The sequence below is a fragment of the Apis florea genome, unplaced genomic scaffold, assembly GCF_048593485.1.
Source record: "Apis florea isolate Af1SG1 unplaced genomic scaffold, ASM4859348v1 contig_2291_pilon, whole genome shotgun sequence".
Classification (NCBI taxonomy): domain Eukaryota; kingdom Metazoa; phylum Arthropoda; class Insecta; order Hymenoptera; family Apidae; genus Apis; species Apis florea.
Window position 1 is genome coordinate 655,292 of NW_028256553.1, and position 15,307 is coordinate 670,598.

Consider the following 15,307-nt stretch of genomic DNA (forward strand, 5'->3'; position numbering starts at 1 on the left):
ATAAGAAATTAGTGATTAAATGATTTTTAATTAATTATAATTTATTTTAAACAATTTTCAAATAGTAATAGATGCGTGCTAGTAGTTTAAGCATTCTAAGTTTAATTAATAGATTAATAATATAAATATTCTATAAATTTTGAATGTTAAAAAATAACGACAGTTTAATATAATTAATGTTTTATTGTTAAATATATATTTTTCTTGCTTGCTCTTTTTTATATATACAAGTGTAAAGTATTAATTATTTATAAATTGATGAAAAAAATTAAAATTTTAGAATGATAAAAATATTTTAAATATATATAGCAAAACATAAAAGATTTAAAATAATATAATATTAATAATTAATACTATTAATACACGTGTACATATACTTTCATATTAATTAATATATTGAACATATCAGATATATCATGTATAAAATATAATATGAATATGATATGTATGATATGAAATATAATTTCTGTTTCGAATTTAAAAATTTGCTTCATTAAACGCAAACTGATAGAAGGCAAAGAAAATTTCTGATTTATCATATCGCACATGCAAATATAAAATATAAAATTTAAATATAAAAAAGAAGAAAATACTTGGGAAAATGTATAATATTAAAAGTATTGGTTTGCGTTTTAATTATCAATTTATGGATAATTTTAATTTACTATTATTGTTTGTAGCGGCGGTTAAGTGACCTGCCGAGGACTGGAAATTGATATATGCATATGGAAGCAGATGAATTATACACATTTGTATGTTGGGGACAGGTGCAGCAGCCGCTGCGAAACAACGTAGGCACTTGGGTCAGATTCGCGAACACCCTTATCAAAGGGCTGGTGCTTTGTCGTGAATCCGGAGAGCGCAATTTCAATACTGTACGCGCCTCCGCGAAAAGGTTAGTTTCCTAGAAACGTACCATTTTTTATATTTTATTCCGATTTACTTTATTCTTTTGTAATATCCATATATCGTGTATCTCTATATGTATATAATATCCATATATATTATATAAAAATACAGATATATAGATATCACGCTGTTATACATTATATTTAGAAATATAATACTCGAAATTTTAAAACTCTTTGAAATTCAAAAATTCAAAAGTTTCGAAATTTTTTGCTAATTTTGCGATTATAAAAACTGAATGTTGTAATATGATTTTATTTTTATTTAATCAATACTAATCTTAAGTGTTTAAAGCGTTTAATTTATTTTAATTGCTATAATTTTGCATTACAATAATTTCTATAGAGAAATCGAAACTTTTGTAAATTAAAAAAAATGATTGTTATTTTTATTATCTGACTATCAATTTGCATTTGAAGAATTTCAAAAATTAGAATTAATAAACATTTCTTGGTAAAATCTTTAGATAAAAAAAAGAAGAGGAGAAAAAAAGATTTTGAGTTCTGAAAGTTTCGAGTATTTTGAAATCTTATTTTCGAATTCGAGCTTCACGAATCTGAAAATTAGGTTTCGTCCCATTTTTAATTGTATTTTTTTTTTTTCACATAGCTCGCGTTACTTGTAAAAGAAGTTTTTTTTTTATAGAATTCGCTTATTATTCTTGAACTTTGTTACTTTCAATTATTATATTAATATTAAAATAATTAATTATTTGTAATAATAAAAATTCTATATTTATTTCAAATTAGTGGAAATGAATGTCATAAAGATGTATTATTTACTTGAAATTTTCTTTATCAGAAATTTGTCAAAATAAAAATATTTCTTATTATTTGATTATAAAATGTTTACAATATAATGATTTTACATATATTAAAAAAATGTACTCATATATTAAAAAATATATGTATAAAAATTTGAATACATATAAAGATAAAATTTTTTGAGAAAGCTTCAAAGTTCAAGAAAAATTATTGAAATTTTTTAGAAAGAAATTCTTTCTTTTTCTTCTTCATTCTATCTTTTTTATTTTTTTTAGTTATAAAAAAATTAATAATTTATTTATTAAATATTTATATTATTTATATTATGAATTTTACAAAGCTTATATATTATTACAAAGATTTTATAAATAGCCTATATATTGGAATTTTTTCAAAATTATAAATCTTTTTAATTATATCGTAGCAACAGTATATTTAATTAATAAAATAAATAATTTTAAATCTTAATTTTAAAATATACTTATCATTTTAAATGTGTTGTTTCTTAGACTTTTTATATTTAAAGATTTTTTAAAATATGTGATTCTCAATTAAATATGTTTAGTTTTTATTTAAAAAATGTTTATAATATAAATTTTATATTTTTATAAAAATAAATTCTAATTCATATTTTTCTACAGGAGATTTTAAATTAAGAAAAAAAGAAAGAAATATATTAATAATTTAGTTTTTTCTGCAAAATATTGCAATTTGTTTTATTAATTTTAATTTATTATCGTTATAAATAATTTTAAACTATTGTTGTCGCATAAATTGATAAAACTGATAAAATATATGTAGCATTACAGTTTTTATATATTACTCTATATCTTTTTAGATTTTTTTTTATATACTTGATTATAAAAGTTTTAAAGTTTCAAGATAATGTTAACTCCCCGCAATTAGGTATCAAAACTAAAAATATTTAAAAAAAAAATATTGTTAGTCATTCTTTCTTTTTTATGTTATAAAACAAGAAGATAGATGATCGAGAAACTACGGTATGGTATGGGTGCGCACCTATCCATTTTTTTTCAGTTTTATAGCAATTTCTCGCATTTTTATAATATTAGTATTAAAAAAAATATTTATTATTTATTATAATTATTAATAATTAAATAATAGTTTATAATATAAAGTATATAAATTAAAAATAATAAAGGTGAAAGGGAAAGAAGAAGATGAAACTTTCATTTTATGACTAAATATGAAATCAATTTCGAAACAACATTACTACAAGAGATTTATACATAATATATATATATTTTTTAAACATATATAAAAATCTATAATCACGATCAAATTATCAATCATATATCAGAATTGATTAATATTTTGGCAACTTGTGCCTGTGGAACACTTATTCATTCCATTCACGTCTGCCGTTTTATGCGTGTATATGCGTATCACGCGCGCATTTAAAATAAATATTTATACAAAATACAAAATATTAGTTTATTTATTTCGAACGAAGATAACAGGGGTGGTACTACGATACGATGCGAAGGCTTGCTATATATCAACATATATTCAAATATTATTTTATTGTATTATTTTTCAATTTAGGATGTTTTCGTTCCACCTGAATCCAGGACATCACTTAATATCGCACGAAAATATACAAATTTAAAAATATACGTACCATAAATATTTTCCTGTAAATATCACATTTATTTAATCGTAACTTTCTTTAGCATCCCAAGAAGAGAACATAATCAACTAATTTTACTCTATTAGTTCAAGTTTTTTTGTCTCTTCATGAAGCAATTTTCTTTTTTTTTTTTTTTTTTTTTAATAATAATTTTTGGTGAATTTCTATATGTAGAAGTAAAATATTTCATAATTTAATCCTAAAAATGCATCCTATCCTTTTTTATGTATCACCACTAACAATACCACGCATAATTTATAATGGCACCTTTATTATAGAAGCGATTTCATTTTTTTACACGAAACGTATAACTATGCATTGTCTTTATAAAACTAACCAAAAATGCTCCACACGGCCAAGTTGACACTAACTTGATGTTTTTATTTATATAGTATATATATTTTCATGTAGTGTATATAATATATTTCATAGCAATATATCTATAATTTAATAATTTAGATGAAAACTAAAAAATGTTTGTTATTTTAAAGCAATTTATATGCTTTAATTATTTATATCATTTTATATTTAAGTAATATTACGTATATATTTATCATATGTTACAGTATTAAAGAGTTAATTTTTAATTCTAAAATCATCCAGAGTTTGAGGAAAAAAAAAAGAGAAAAAGTAATTTATCAAATTCAAAATTATAATGAAAAAACATTGGACGTGTTTCATAATATTCTAATATCAATATTTATTGTAATATAATATTATTTTTGAACTTAAAAATAAAAAATAATATCTCATATTTTTATATAATTAATAACTTTTCTTTTACATTTCATATATTAATGAAAAAAACAAATATTATCAATAATAATAGAAATAAAAATGATTTAATGCATTAAGACAAGCAAGTGATTAGCTAAAAAATTTATGAAATTTATTAATTTGTTATATATATATATATTTCCTTTCTACATGTTTTGCTAGACAATTAACGCTACATATATATATATATAGTTTAATATATACAAATTTTAACACTATACAACAGTATGCTTTTTTTTTAAAAATTGTACAATAAATCCTTGTTGTACAACACGCGTGTAATTCATTGGCCTTTTGACACCTGCTTGTTGATAGGATATTAATTGTTATAATTAATACAATTCAGAATAATAATATTACTGTAACTATGTATTTAATATCATACACACGTACAATGTCATTTAACGCTACTATTTGGTGGCAGGTGCACACCCAAGCTGCCTACAAAATGATACCAAGTTTTTTGGGAAATAACGAATTCCTTGCATTTTGAATAACTAAAATCATCTTATCATCTACTATTCTAAATCTGCTTTTTTACATTTGTTTATATCTTAAAATCATTTTGTTTTAAAATTTTGTACGATTTATCTTCTCAACTATCCTAAACGCGGGGAGGGTACATGATTATATAAAACTTATAACTAAAATACATAGTTTTAACTCTCTAATTATCGATCAAATTTTTTTTATAAAAAAGAATATCATTTTTTAATATTTTATAAATATCATAACTATTTTCGTCAAATCATATGCATATGAAATTCATTATTTTTCTGTAATTAGAAGGCCTATTAATTGTAAACGATGAATGACAAGTAACGAAGTATGAGCTTTATTTCGTCGATATATAATATTCTGACAATGTCTCTGTCACGTTTTATATAAAATAAATGCTTATATACTAATATTGATCAAAAGGAAGTGCGAAGCAGTTGCTTGTTAGTCGTTATTTGTTTTATTATATTCGTTTCTTCTAATATATTAATTTTTATCTCTCATGTGTGTATGCAAAATAATGTTGAAATAAATGAAACAAATCTCTTATTAGATTTGTGTAAATGAATTTTTTTTTTTTAATCGTACAATTTAAAATAATTAAATATCTAAGGAAAGGCAGTGCTTCCCACTAACTGTATTTCTTTCAACTATCGAACTATTCAAAAACTTAATGTTAACATGAATCAATCATAATTAAATTACTAACAAACTGTTTTTCTTTTCTTTCTTTTTAACCTTGGTTGCCCATGGCCTATAGGCTTGGAGTGCTAACAATGGAATCCACTCGCCCCGTGCTAACACCTGGACTCTGGAACAACATCCGCGTTCGATCGGTTCACCAACCAGATGACCACCTTCGTCGTTCGCATCACCAGCCCTGTTCTTCGTCAAGTTTATCCATCCTGTACCCTCGTGTCTTTAAATTGTAAAGCCTCGTTTAAATTGCTTTGTTCGTTTTGTTAGCGTTTACTTTTACTGGCGTTTACTTCAACGTCGGACAGGTAATTAAGTCTTTGATTCTGAGTTACTTATTGATGAAAAAGGATTCATTTTCTGTTTTCGAACAATAAGAAATATATCATTCAATTTAAGTAGGATCATGATTAAATGTATCTTGATTTTCAATATAACGAACAACACTTATTCTATTCTGCAACAATGGGTTACAATCATGCCTATTTTTCTATTGCGCAGATCTTTTCAATGAATAGAAATTTATTAACAATGCAAATATAATTTATTATTAATTTTTTTCTCCTTAAAAAAAGGAGAATCATTCGAATTATTATTTTTTAATACATTCTATAATGATTGATTTTTTATCAATTTGTTTAAATATCGGATACAATCCGATACAATTTATGAAACAGTTCGATTTTTCACTTAAAATATTAACTTATTCATTATTAAGATACGCAAAATTTTAAACTTTTCCATATATAAAACGTTTCATAAGGCGTGATATAACTAAAAAAATGAATGATTTTTAATAAAATATTTGTTGAGAATTATTGAATAATTTATAAAAAGTCATTTGGCATAATTTATAAAAATAAAAATATTTTGATATTAAGATACATTTTTAAGATTTATTTTTTTGTTTCAAAAAATTAATTTTTTATTATTATTTCTCATTCATGAATTAATTATTTAAATTGACTCGTAAATTACTTTAAATTGATTCGTAAAATTCACTGTATTTAATAACTTCGATACCATTTTTCAAATATATGTGATTAGTAAAAGTTGAATTTCTGACGATATATATTATAAAACATTAGTAGGTGCATTATTATTATTATAACATTATCATAAATAGGAATTTATAATGTATATAAATAATTTTTCTTTTATTATACTTATACATTGTTTTTAGCTAGAAAATATTCTGAAAATACTTGGTTCAATCATCATAATGATGATAAAATATTAAATTTTTAATAATGCATTTTATATTTATGATCAATATCTGATACATTTATAATTAAGATAAATTTTGATTGAGATTATTTTAATAGATAACTTCATGATTGAGCATAGTAAATGCAATTATTTGATTACATGCATAAGAATATTTATATATAACTAATGGATAATAATATTGCAATTAACAATAATATTGTTATTTACAAGTTATTTTTTAAATTATTTTGTTACTAATATAAGAATCTCATTTTTTTTTGTTATATCACACTTTTTAAACGTTCTGTCTAAAATAATAAAAATTCATTTTAAGATCACATTATGATATACACATTTTTTTTATTTAAGACAATTATCGCAGATTATAAAACGAAATTTTTTTGCATAATAGTTATATCAATTTAGTACTTACATCTTTATTAGAGCAAAATGAATAGGAAAAGAAAATGGGCTAAAAATTTAAATAATATTATATATTTTATGTAACATAGAAAATAATATATTCATGTGTAATAGGTGCAATATAAAATCAAAATTTGTTTTCATTTTGATTAAGTGAATTGAATACTTTGACTCAGGAAAAGAAAAAAGCTTGAAGATACAAATTTAAGAATATTTCTATTTAATGTAAGTAAGACAGTTCTTCACATAGGTAAAGTTTTAATGGCATATGAATTAATTGTAATATTAATACGTACTTTAAATACGTATTACATAATATAATATAAACGAATTCTTATAGACTAAATATTTTACATTTGTTTCTTCGAATTTACTTATTAATTTGATCAATTTACTAATTCTTATTAATTTGATCAAAGAAAAGTAAAAAAATCAAAATATTCGATTATATTAAATAGATATTAAGAATATTAAATGTTTCTTTAAATTCTTTGTTGTGTGGCTAGAAAGAATCTCCATTTTTTAACATAAAAAAGATATAACACTTTATTATTTTATAATTTAAAAATTCTATTATATAATTACGGTGCAATTTACTTGTAAAATAATAGATATTGATCATTTATTGAATATTTTCAATTTTGCTTATTTAGATAAATTTGCATTTTTAGACAAAAAATATCTTTTTATTTTTTTTTAATAAATGTAGATAAAAAAATCATGTTTAAAACTGATATTCTTATACAAATACAAATCGTAATTTAAATTAATTAACAACAGTTGTTTTAAAAAAGAAATTGTTTATTATTATCTTTTTCGTTATTTGCAATATATCTACATTTATAATGTTATATAATGAAGTTATCTATAGATGAGAGTGTTTATATGTGAGATTGATTTATTTACTATTAAATATACCATTTAGATATACAAGAATATTTTGTTGATTCTTTAGATTTGCCATATGTACATGTATTAATAAGAACTTTTTATCATGTTCATTTGTGTATATTTAGTAATCTATATAACAAGCTTGTATTTTAAACAAGCATTTCGAACATTTTCGATTATATAAGGAGAGATAACTATTATTTTGTGTAAATAGATTATATTTCTTGGTCTAATTGTACTCTAAGAGTGATCTGAATTCTACTTAAGTTTATAGCTTAAAGTAGTATATTCATTATATTATATTCTACAATATGTATAATTAAAAATATATTATGCAAAAGAAACATAAATATTTTACAAATTCATATAAGAGTAGGGGAAGTTGAAAATTGATGAAACTTTTGCCGTGTATTTAGTGCAATAATATGATTAGAATATGTATTTCTTCTTTTATTGACTTATATGATTTATGATTATGACTTATATTGACATAAATGAATATAAATATAATATGAACATATATAAATATGAATATAATATGAACATAAAGATTTCTTTTAATAATAATATTAATCATTTATTAAATTCATATATTATTCATTATGAGCAATTTTTTACTGTAATTTCTTTTAATGATAAGGAAAAAATTGAATAAAAATATTCTAAATTTCAAAAATTAAAATCAATAATCGATATATAAATTAATTTGTATAATATATACAATGATATATATATATAAATAAAAGTTATATATTTTCTTAAAAATTAAACATTTTCCAGTTTAAGAGTATATTATTATTATATAGATTATGAATTAGTTATGAATTAGTATGAATTAGTTTGATTGAATATATATTCAATCCAATATATTTAACATATTTTAAATTCGGCAAAGTAATCTCCACTTTTTAACTTTCCCTTAAAATGGATATTCACTTGTTTTTTTTTCGCGTATGGTATTATCACTACATATCAATATGAATAAGCAAATGTTTCACTGAGCATGTTAAAATTTAATATACAATACGAATATAGATCAATCGATTATTTAGTTTTTTTACTATGATACTAAAAATATATGATATATCTATTCTAAATCTATATGATTTAATCTATATGATCAATAAAAAATGTTTTATTTTTAATTTCTTATTTACTTTTTGTTTATTTATGTATACGTTTTATCAACTTTGCGTTTCAATAAGTCATACTCATCTTTTGATACAAATACGTAATGATGAAACAAGTGGATACCTGTTAACATTATATTGTTAAAACTATTATATATATATCTATTGACTGTTTATATGTAGATGAACTTACATGTTTTTTAAGCTTTATACTAGTATTGCAGGTACATACGCATATTATGTTATAAAAAATATATACAGAATTTTGAAAATTTAAAAAAAATGATAAGAGAAATTATAAAATTAACAAATATTATGTGTAAAATATTTGTATTGATATGATGATATTAATAATACTAATACAAATCTTTGATTGGTATTATTAATGATTAATAATAATAAAAAATATATATTTGTTTATTTCTATGTATATTAAATATAATAACAATATGGAATATATTGTTATAAAATGTTGAAAAAAACATTATTATTTAAATAAAAAATTTTTTAAAAATTAAGATATTAAAATTTATAATTATAATACTTTATATAAACAACATGTGTATGTACCCTTTATGCATATATATGTTTTTTGTGTGTATGTGTGTGTGTGTGTATACGTGCGTGTGCGTGTGTGTATGAATGAAAGTTTTGTTAATATTTGTATTTACTATTTACATTTATCGCAATAATTGCTTAATTCTTGTCAAAATTTATTAAAATGATTTGTTTTATATTTTATTTTATTATTGATATTCAAATCAACAATATAAAATATGTAGTAAATACAGGTCAAAATATAAAATAATTTTATTTTCAAATTATTTAAAAAATTTATTTATTAAATGTACTTTGTTTTTCCATTATTTACTGAAATTGTTTTAAATTTATTAGAAAGAATGAAGAAAATTACTGTAAAGATATAGTAATGATATTTTAATATTTTCAAGTACAAATAAGATAGAAAAAAATAAATTGTAATTGAATAAAATTAATAGTATGTCACTTCAAATTTTATTAAAATGTAATATTTATAATTTAATTATATGTATATATACGATTCTTTACAATGTTATATAATATACTAAAATTATCTATATCTATAAATATTTACAATTTACGATGCTATGAATTTAACTTCATTAATAATTGAATTTATTATGTATATATTTTATTTATGTACAAATTAGTATTTTATTTATATTATTAGCAATTATTTTCTGTTTGTAATATAATTCATAAATTAGAAAAAAATGAATTTCATTTGATTTCTTTTGCATAGTGCATAATAAAATTTAAATATTAATATAAACTCTATTCTTTAATGATGTTATCAATGTCTATAAATTTTGAATTTTTAAAAACTTTATTATTATGTAATTAACTTTTTAAATATTAATAGATTTATTACATATCATTATAATTATAAATAATTAAGTAATAATTTAATAATTTTATGATTTTGGTAAACGATATAAGCCACCTGAAAACAATAATTGATGTTCTCTAACTTTTCTATCAAGAAATTGCCTCAATTCAGGTAAGCCACATTCCATTGCTCCTGGACCTTGAGATGCAAACATTTTTAACATCTGATGAATTCTTTCTAGAGGCATAGAATCTAAATTAGTTAACATGCCAACAATATAAGACCAGAACACTTGAAGTTCTTCTTCTCTTTGATCACTTGCAGATGCCATTGCGCTTTCTATTTCTTCTTCTTCAACAATGTCTGTTACAGATCTATTTTTGGTTGAACTTTCTTCTTGTAATATAAAAATATCATTGGAAATTTCTTTTAAAAGACCTTGGGAAACCCAAAAAGTTATTTTCCTTCTTAATACAGTTGCAGGAGCATGCATTATTTCTGCAAGTTCTTCTAGAGCCCATTCTTCTGCAAATTCAATAATATAATAACATTTAATAAATTAATAATAAATTTAATAAAAATTTAAAAATTAAATGACCTATAATGAATTAAATAAAATGTAAATATTTCTTACTTTTATCTTGAAAATGTAAAATAATTGTGGCATGTATTGGTGTTACATTTATATCTAATTTTCTATCTTTTAATTCTATTTCTAATGTAACATTTCCAAGATGAGGTTTCCAACAAAGTGTTCTATTTCCTTTCAAAGTTTCAAATGCTTTTACATATTTATTTAATTGATTTTGTACAATTTTAGGTAACTCCAATTTCCAATTTTCTTTAAATGGTGGCCAAAATTGGGCTGATAATATTAATGCAGATGTAGGAAAATGATCTTTCTCTAAAGTATAACTAGTATTAGATTGTATATGTCCATCTATTCTTTTAGAATCATATACATCTTTTAACATAACTTCACAATAATGAAGTTGATTTTCTCCAAAACGCCTTTTTAACAATTCTAAATGACGAATTTCTCGTTCAGTATGATAATTTAATTGAGATAATAATCTATCTGCTAACAATGTACGATATTCATTTACAAATAAATCTTGACTACCATATACATTTACTAACATTGATATTATATCTGACATTCTGCGTTGTGCTGATTTTGCTATAGAAAAAAGAAAATATAAATATATTATATATTAGTAAATAAAAATGCATGCTTTATTTTTGTATTTTAGTTTTTTGTATTATATAAGATAATAGAAAAGATAAGCTAATATTTTAAATGCAAGTATTATAAAAAAAACTATAAAAAAGAAGTCAAGTAATGAATATCAAAAATGAAAATAATTATTTAAAAAATAAATTTACAAAATTATTATAAGTATTTTTTAAATATTCTATAATAAGCAGAAAAAAATAGTTTCTTATTCTATATGAAAATTGCAAAATAAAAATTTTTACATATTTTAAAAGATTAAAAATATTCAAATTAATAAGAAATAAATCTAATGATCATAAAATGAATTTTTTTTATTCATTTATATTTAATATTAATAATCATTTAAATAATTTACTTAAATATTATCTAATCAAATGCTAAATATTATTTAATCTAATGAAATGAATATAAAAATGAAAAATATGTTAAATGAGAATGAAGATTGAAAACAAGATTGAAAATAATTAATGATAAAATAAAATATATATTCAGTGATTTAATTAATTTTTTTAATACATTATAAACATACCAGGATCAGCATCAACAGGATCTGGCATCCATTTATCCCAATCTTCATTTTCTTCATCACCAGAACCATCATCTAACTGTAAAGATTCACCCTTGACTAATTCATCTGCTAGATCACTTGGTGAATCATCAAGCAAATCACTTACTACACAACGTACAGTATCTTCTCTGGTTCTTAAATAAACTCTAAAAATATTCAAATAAATTGCAAATTCAATAATAATATTAATTTAAAAAATTAATTCACTTTGAATATTTTATAATAATTACTTAATAGGTTCTGTTATTGTCTCAAGAAGAACACCTGTGGGATCCAACTGTCTCAGTGCTCTTATAGCTGCAATATATGCTGTTATTATATCTGGTGTATTTACACCAGGATGTAATAATCTTGTTTTTAAAGCTTCTTGTAAACTTTCTATTAATATTTTTCGTAAATCAGTTCTTTCTAAACAAACACGTAAATCATCTATTGCAGGTTGAGAATCAGGATATTCTACACAATAAAAAAATTAATAAAAATAATATATAAATATATATATATGTATATATAAAATAATATATGAATTGAAACAATTTTTATGACCTATTATAATATCAAAGAGTTGTTCAATTCTAAATCTTGTATATGTTTCATATAAGAAATGAGATAATTTTTGTTTAAATTTGTCTATTGCATTACGGGTTTGATCACTTAAGAATGTAATCTTTGAGAAACCACCAGAATATATTCTTATTAACCAACTCATAACAACTGTTTCAAGCCACTAAAATATAAAATATTGATTACATTATTTATTGGATATTCAATAAATAATATAAATATAATATGCATTATATTTATATTATTTACTGAATTATATTATATAATTTATATTATACTTATATTATATGAATAAAATATAATAAAATCTTACATTTTCTAATGATGTTAATTGTGATACATCAAATGTTTTATCACATGATTGACTTACATGATTTTTAATACGTATATGTATCAATGATGTAAGAACATTACCAACTAATCTTTCTAATAATTCTAATTCAATTAATTTCCCATTTGTTTCATGGAACATGTATACTATCATCTGACATTGACATTTTTCCACTTCTTGATAACAACCCATACATTTTCCAGGATCACTTCCAATAGTTACTATAAAATAAATAATTTTATTTGAATTTAAATTTATACTATATATTATAAATTACATTTATATACTTTAATGCTTAAATTACATTATTCTTTATAATTAAATTATAAATTTAGCCAATTATAATAATAAAAAATTATAAAAATAAATATTAAATAAATAAAAATTAAAAACTTGTAAAATATTTTATAATGTCAAATACCTTGAGCAGAACCATCTGCACTACAGAATATATTGAATGCAATTTTATAAAATTGTTCAACTATATGTTCATAGTGAAGTGGTAATTGACTTAATAATGTAGATCTCACAATTAATTTAAATCGACTTAATACATTGTTTCCATTTGTTATAGATTGAGTTGTTTCATTTTGTATCAAATATTCTAACCTTTTCAATAATGGTAAAAATTCTGTTAAACTTGTATATAATCCATCTACTGCACTTTTAAAATATTCAAAACCTTGTTGTTCATTTATATTATTTGTAAACTTCTTCCAAAATGCAGGTGCTACATTTTGTCGGATATATAATTCTATATGATAAATAACTACATCTTCAACAAATTGTGTTAAATTCAATGTTTTTATTTCTTTAACCACATCAATAAATTCTTTATCTGAACATTCATTTTGAATCTGTATAAAATAAATATAAATTAAAAACAAATATTTCAAGAATATCATATATATTTGATTGATTATTAATAAGTAATTAATAAAAAAATAATAATTAATATATTTTTTATATTTATATTTATTAGAATATTTATAAAATATAAACAAACCTTTTCATATAAAATAGGAAATGCATATTGTATACGAAGAAAAAAGTCATTTTTATTACTCTCAGATTTATCCATATTATATGTAACAATATAATTTTCACTTATTCTAAATTCTCTTTAATTTATTTATATAAATTATATATATAAATTTTGAAAATATAACTTTTCAAAACATAAATTAAGCACTATTTTCTGAATTATGAAAACATTATACATATATAAACAACATGAGAATCTTCTAAAATAATATATGTATATTATTTCGCTATATGAAGTTTGTATTATATGAAATATGTATTATAAACGAAATATATTGAATTATATTCATAAATCTTTTGATTTTTACGAAAATTGAATTATTTTATAAAGTATTTTGTAAATTAAATTATGCATAAATTATTCATGAATTATTTTTTATTACAATATAATAAATATAAATATCAACTTATGAAATCTTGTCATTGAATAATGTTTAATATAATGCTATTATATATAAGGCTAAATTTATTTATACATATTGTTAATGTAGTTTATACAATTGTAAATGTTATTATTATTTATGTAATATAAACAACAAAATATCGAAATTTAATAAAAATTTTAATAAAAATAAATATTAAAATAAAATATAAAATATTTTATTTAATATTCATACTATAAATTTTTAAAACGCATAAATTTTACAAAACAAATATAAATTAGAAAAATAATGAAAGAAAGATAGAGATATTATAAATTTGAAAATCAGCGCCATCTTTATTAAGGTATTGTAAATCAAACATATAAACAAAGAGAACAAATAATAAGAGAAAGATAAAAATAAGATAATAATATAATATTAGTATTAGTTATTTTTTGAATGTCAGAAAACATCCAGAAATGGCGCTGATTTTCAATTCTTATTTTTTTACTATTTTTAAAAAAACGTTTTTGATACTCAAGAGATGACACTAGCAATCAATTCTTATATTAGCTCTATCCTTCTCTCACTATTTTCTGTCTTTTCCTTATATATATTTATATATTTCATTTACAGTATATTGAAAATGGCGCTAAATTTAAAATTTTTGCTCAATCTTTATCCTTTTCTTAATATTTGCTCTCTTTATTCGTACTTCTTTTTAGTGCATAGTCACAAATGAAGTACAATTAAATAAAGATATCGATTGAATATACTTTTATCATTTTTTAAAATTATAATATGTCTAATTTTTAATATAAAAAATACAATTATTACATTTTACAATGTTTATCTAAAATAATGATTTTATAAAAACATAATAT

The 15,307-nt window shown here is 20.7% G+C and overlaps 2 protein-coding genes across 7 annotated transcripts in view; one reads left to right on the plus strand and one right to left on the minus strand.

Moving 5' to 3' along the window:
- The window catches only part of how (protein held out wings), a 32,776-nt gene extending 24,608 nt beyond the window's left edge, over positions 1 to 8,168 (plus strand). For 2 of the 6 annotated variants that reach the window (XM_086903271.1, XM_086903272.1), the window contains exons 7-8: positions 768 to 895; positions 5,360 to 6,179. In XM_086903271.1, coding sequence (XP_086759397.1) covers positions 768 to 850 — 83 coding nt within the window. In that variant the 3' untranslated portion in view covers positions 851 to 895; positions 5,360 to 6,179. Of the gene's footprint in view, positions 1 to 680; positions 1,035 to 5,359 lie in introns of those variants that run through there. The other 4 variants (XM_086903273.1, XM_086903270.1, XM_086903274.1 and 1 more) reach the window with 4 other exon arrangements.
- A 1,775-nt stretch (positions 8,169 to 9,943) lies between these two features.
- morula (anaphase promoting complex subunit morula) lies at positions 9,944 to 14,911 on the minus strand. The gene is made up of 8 exons (XM_003689626.4): positions 14,024 to 14,911; positions 13,439 to 13,874; positions 13,000 to 13,238; positions 12,669 to 12,849; positions 12,353 to 12,578; positions 12,084 to 12,268; positions 10,952 to 11,497; positions 9,944 to 10,842 (listed from the first exon to the last, which is right to left on the minus strand). Exons 1-8 carry the CDS (start codon positions 14,096 to 14,098, stop codon positions 10,403 to 10,405), a joined length of 2,328 nt encoding a protein of 775 aa, XP_003689674.2. The 5' UTR covers positions 14,099 to 14,911; the 3' UTR covers positions 9,944 to 10,402.
- Positions 14,912 to 15,307: the final 396 nt, after the last annotated feature.

What these genes read in the sequence shown, in the direction of transcription:
- morula (XM_003689626.4), bottom strand. Translation starts at nt 14,098, where the DNA reads ATGGATAAATCTGAGAGTAATAAAAATGACTTTTTTCTTCGTATACAA. An exon ending in TCCTGTTGATGCTGATCCTG is followed by an intron (nt 11,498 to 12,083) that starts GTATGTTTATAA and finishes TTTTTTCTATAG; the next exon opens with CAAAATCAGCACAACGCAGA. An exon ending in TTTACATTTTCAAGATAAAA is followed by an intron (nt 10,843 to 10,951) that starts GTAAGAAATATT and finishes TTGAATTTGCAG; the next exon opens with AAGAATGGGCTCTAGAAGAA.